General features: G+C 39.1%; 1 protein-coding gene across 1 annotated transcript; it reads right to left on the bottom strand.

Moving 5' to 3' along the window:
* Window positions 1-1,493: 1,493 nt before the first annotated feature.
* Window positions 1,494-4,778, bottom strand: LOC134615925 (tetraspanin-9-like). Its single transcript, XM_063460613.1, has 8 exons — window positions 4,719-4,778; window positions 4,430-4,540; window positions 4,230-4,346; window positions 3,692-3,787; window positions 3,139-3,249; window positions 3,022-3,057; window positions 2,848-2,931; window positions 1,494-1,616 (listed from the first exon to the last, which is right to left on the bottom strand). Exons 1-8 carry the CDS (start codon window positions 4,776-4,778, stop codon window positions 1,494-1,496), a joined length of 738 nt encoding a protein of 245 aa, XP_063316683.1.
* Window positions 4,779-5,288: the final 510 nt, after the last annotated feature.

Raw genomic sequence — 5,288 nt, 5'->3', positions numbered from 1 at the left:
ACACCGTGACTTTGGGAACAGGTAGAAAATATTCTTCAGAGTTGAGCCATTTAAATAATTTATGTGTAGTGTAAAATATAAACATGCAGAGAAGACAGAGGAGAGACGTGATAGAGTCTAAATCACATCAAAACATTCAGAGTATATCTGGAGGTAGCCTAATTTATTTCAGCCTATCAAGACAAACAGTTTATACTGTGCATCAAAAACTGTTATGTAATAAAACTGTTTAAAATTAAATTGAATTAAATCCTCCACTGTGGAAAAAGTAGGTGAGGTTTGTGTTTATGCAGGGGCGGGGCATAAACCCATACCCAGGCTGGTGGCTATAAATTGCATGTGACTGCTAGGATTAGCAAAGTTTTAAGGCGTGTGTCACCCGCCTGTCATGGGAACACAAACTTCAATAGAAGAGTAGTAAATTTAGGTCAGAGTAATATCACGTTCTTTTACCAGTTTCAATTTAGCTTTGATAAAAGTGAGTAAATATTTCTTTGTATTTTATATAGATAAATTACTGTACATACTTGTAATTTCACACTGAATTTCTGTTATTACTGCAGCCCGCCTGCACTACCTATACACACAACTAGGGGGCCCTGGCCAACACTTTGTGCCCCGTAAACACAAAAGTTCCCGGAAGAGTCCCACAAAAGACAAGTTAGCTTAGCATTTTTACATGGTTAGTGGTTTAGATTGTTACACTCCAATTTTTCCAGTAAAACAAGACAGACTGAGGATGCCTCTCTCTCACTGAGTGCTGCCGTGGCCCGTGACCTTTCTCTACTAACCAATTACTAAGAATACAACAACTTCCTTTTTTAAACAAACATCAGTGAAACAGAACAAGATTTTAGACCAACACAGATTTTCTTTTGTTATCTTTTAATCCTGTAAGACATTTACATTTACAGTTTGCACCAGAAGGATTAAATATGACACAAAGAAGACTCCAAAAATACAAAAAAAGTACAAAAATATTTCCATTTATAAACATTTTTACAAGCAGCTGCATCAGCACAGCGCTCAGTTTTCAAACTACAAGCCTCAAATTCTCTGAGCTACTAGCAAGCGTCACGTTACGTAACAAGGGAATGTGGCTGTTCTTTTATCCAATGTTACCATGACAACAGAATCAGTTACATTAATGCACAGTCTGATATTGTCGACATTGTTCCTGGATCAGCAATACTAATTTGAGTCCAGGTTTAACATTGCAATTAACCAATCACATTGTAGTGATGTCATCACTGTCACTTGTGGCGTTGCTTTTTGAATCATTTTACGGACTTTTAGTAGATACACCTGTGGTATCACTTAGAAGTTCCTGCGCCACTATCGTTCTCTAGTTATGGCATTCACAAACTTGAGTGTCCACACCGTCTGCCCGCCCAGCAGCATTAGGATAATACCTGATCAGCCTTTTATGACTGAGGGCTAACAACATGCAGTGCAGCAAGGTAACTAAAGAAAAGAAGTCCATTGTATTTTGACTAACATGCTGGGGCGTTGTGCAGCTCCTTGTATTTTGGTGGCATCATGGAGATCATGATGGTGGGTCTGTTGGGGTAATACAGCTGGTGGATCATAATGGAGGACAGAATCATGCCGAGTAGCTGTAGGGGAACACAGGAAGTTTAGTTAAACATCCGGTTGTCTTCAAGTTTTTGTTTTTAAAGTGAACCAGTATTAGTGACTAATGAGCTGCTACATTGTTGAAAGATTTTATTATGTTTATGTTTAGAAGTACATTTTGTTTAAGGTTTTATAGATGTGTTTGCTCTTTTCATTAGAGAAGTTACGTTGTGCAAGCTTTGTGTGCATTCCAGAGCTCCCTGACTTTCACACCCACATCCTGGGAGCATGGGAGAGGTCGTACCTTGTCTTATTGTTTTATGGTAGGATAAACGTATCTATGTCTGTTTTACTCTAAGTGCATTTTGTTTAGATGAACTGCTGGACTTCCAGGCCAGCAGGGTTAGGAAGTCATTTTATGACCACACACACACACACACACACAAGGTATTCTTTGTTCACATGTATACCTATAAGATGTCATATGTTAATGACCCTATGCATATTCATGTAACCACAATAAAAGAGCAGTGTTACGGGAGAGCGGACGAGAGCAACTGAGGTCAAGCGAAGGAACAGCGCCTGTCCAGTTCTCTCCCGTGCACGTTAATTTGTAAAACCTGTCTGAGTGTCATTTATTCCAATCTGAGTTGAATTTACAGGAAAACTCCTAACATACATGTTTACCCAGAAGATGATTTTTTTTTGACTGAAGAAGATTTGAGTAATAATTTAATTTTTGTTCTGCAATAGATACCATACCTTTCTAACTTTGAACATGGAGAATTCAGACTTTGTTGGCACATATTTACCCACAATATTAGTCTATATATGGACTTTTTGAATGTTAGGTGCCTGAATCACCATCCCCTTCACCACCATGCTGATGGTTAATATAAGGTGTTTTTTTTTTCCAATGTGATGCTTTCCATTATGACCAGAAATTTCCATTTTAGTCCCAAAGTATTGTCTTTCTCAAATTGTAAAGTCATGAACTTTATTATTTAAGTTGTTAACAGGCATCTGTAGAATTTGACTGTAGTTTGTGGGATTTTTGAACTTCCATCCACTCCTAGTAAAATCGTTGCCTTGTGTTTAAACACACCTGATTGTCCCAAAACAGTAAACTGCTTTTATAGAGGTGCTCACACTTTCTGATGATCAGCCCTGCATTTGATTGGCAGCAGAGGCTGCTACCTGCCCTGGCAGAGAATGCAGATTGTAAATTATAGAGTGGACATTTACACTATTGAAACCTTGATTAATACTCACAGCTAGAATAGCCAGAGTGAAGCTGACCACAAGTATGATGTTGTAATGAAACTGGATGTGGTCCATGATGGTGGGAAAGCAGGTCTGAAAATAGAAGGAAAATGAAAACTGTCAGGTTCTGATATAAACTGAGAAATGATTTAAGCTTTTTCAAAGTGGGGCTGGGTCGCTCACCTTACTGTAGACGGACTTTCTCTGCAGCATGAAAGTCTGGAAAAGTTACAGAAATAAAGACGTTACAAACTTTGACACACCGTGACCAGTGAAGCGAGCGGGTGCGTCAATACTCACGTTGTTTTCGACAGTCTGACACTTGCCCTCCTTCTTCTCCTCCTGGCTGCACACACAGGAGTCGGGGATGTTCTCCCAGTCTTTGTAGCTGAACAGACCACAGCAGTGAAACTACAAACAGCAGGAGAAGAAAGAGGAGGGTTACTCATCTTCAGGAGGATAAGACAGAGGAACACAGAGGAGTTCATGGTCCACTCAGTGACTGTGGTATTGTGTTAACTCACACCTGACCAACAAACTGCCAAAGCTTCTGCTTTTATAGAGGTGCTCACACTTATTAATGATTAACTAATCAAGTGCATTTGAAACAATAAGGACTTAGTTTACTTTTATACAATTTAACTTAGTTCTTTTTATATAAATAAAGGCACCATACGGTGTAATATATCTCGTTTGACATCTCATCTGAGGTTATTTTTAAGTGATTATAAAACCCGCTAAGGACCACATTGCATTTTTTAAACAGTGGATACTTTCTTTTTTCCATGACTGTAGCTTTTGGTTAAACATTAAATGTAAATTAAGTAAAATAAAACAGGTGGCAATATCTTACCTGTTTCTGAATGTCCTCGTTCATGTTCCTCACGTATGTCGAGGATTTGTCCAGAGGCACAAACTTGCTGAATGTCTCCACTCCGATGCCTCTGAGCTGCAAACATAGACATTATGTTTACATCCATTAGATTTACATAGTAAAACTTTTAAAAAGCATCTTAAGGGTTCAGGTAATGGTAAAAAAAAAAAGAGTTTATATGTGTTGATGATTAATAATGTAAAAAAGGCATGTTTATAAGTCTGTCTTCATGTCAAATGATTCGACTCCACAGCAGCACATCCTGGCCTTTACCTGAGGACGTATGATGGCAGCTTGGATTCCAGTTATTAACATCAGCCAACATCCAATGACCGTGTACACCAGGGACTGCAGAGACATGCAGGGATACTTTTAATCTAATATCTTTAATCTGCGGGGTTTAGAAGAAATCAGAGTGATGGAATTATAACTTTTACAGCATTCTGAACTAAATGGCTTCATAAGATTTATTGAATCATTTCTTTTCTTTAATTTAATGAGTGGAAAATGTAATCACCGTGATCAGGGCCACTTTGTTCTCCTTGTGGGTTCCATAGGCTCCCAGCATGGTGATCATCATGGCGATGCAGCCCACGATGAAGAGGATGAAGAGTTTGGTGGCTCGACCCTCCAGCTGTGGACAGAAGTGTCACAAAGGTTAGTGGGCTTTGTCTGTTTGTTCCCACGTGTTGCATTTATGTTTGAATGTGTCCTCACGTTGTATCCTCCTCGAATGTCCATGAAGAACTGGCACCACAGAGCGAGGACGATGGCCAGTCCACCAACAAGCTGAACAAACACAAACAGTCTGGTTAGAGCTGCTGGATCCTTTAAACACAACCAGGACATGAAATGACTGCACAGCCACACATGTGGACGAGCACAACAAACTTTGAAAGTAAGAACAAACATGTTGAGTTGATATCGGTTTATTTTACTCTTCTAAGCTTCGGTTTCATTTAAATGTAAAAAAGGAGGCAAGTGTGGTTGTTTCTGTTTTACTCACCATGAAGAATATGTTGAAGACGGTGAAGATGCGTTTGAGGCAGATGTTGATCTGAGCCATGTTTGGAGCTGGAAAATGCAGTCAGAATAACAGTACTGTTCCCAAAGTCCAGACGAGCTCCGACTGCAGCGAAGTGAAGTGAAGTGAGAGGAGAGCAGCAGAGTGAGCTGCTTTTAAGGGTTTCAGGGCACCTCACACAGAGAGGCGTCATGGATATGTTGGATACGGAAACTTCCAAGGAATGGATAGAGAATAAAGGAATCAAATTTAAGAACTTCCTCTTTGTTTTTCCAGGAAACCTAGTGGAGATCACTGGGTTCGGAATAAAGGGCGGTGGAAAAATTACTCATTCAACAGGAGAGGCTGCTTACTGTAAGCCAGCTTATTGACACGGCACCTGAACAAAATGTATTCCATTTTTTGTTTTGTTTTTAATAAGAAATGTACGTTTCATAGGCTGTAAGTATATTCTCCTGAAATCCCAAAATAAAAATGTTTTGGGATTGAAAATTTTTTAAGTTTAAGTATAATGATTAAAAAACAGACATCAGGGGTTTTATTAATGTATTT

The sequence above is a fragment of the Pelmatolapia mariae genome, linkage group LG17, assembly GCF_036321145.2.
Source record: "Pelmatolapia mariae isolate MD_Pm_ZW linkage group LG17, Pm_UMD_F_2, whole genome shotgun sequence".
NCBI classification, from domain to species: domain Eukaryota; kingdom Metazoa; phylum Chordata; class Actinopteri; order Cichliformes; family Cichlidae; genus Pelmatolapia; species Pelmatolapia mariae.
This window is presented reverse-complemented; position numbering and strand designations above follow the sequence as displayed.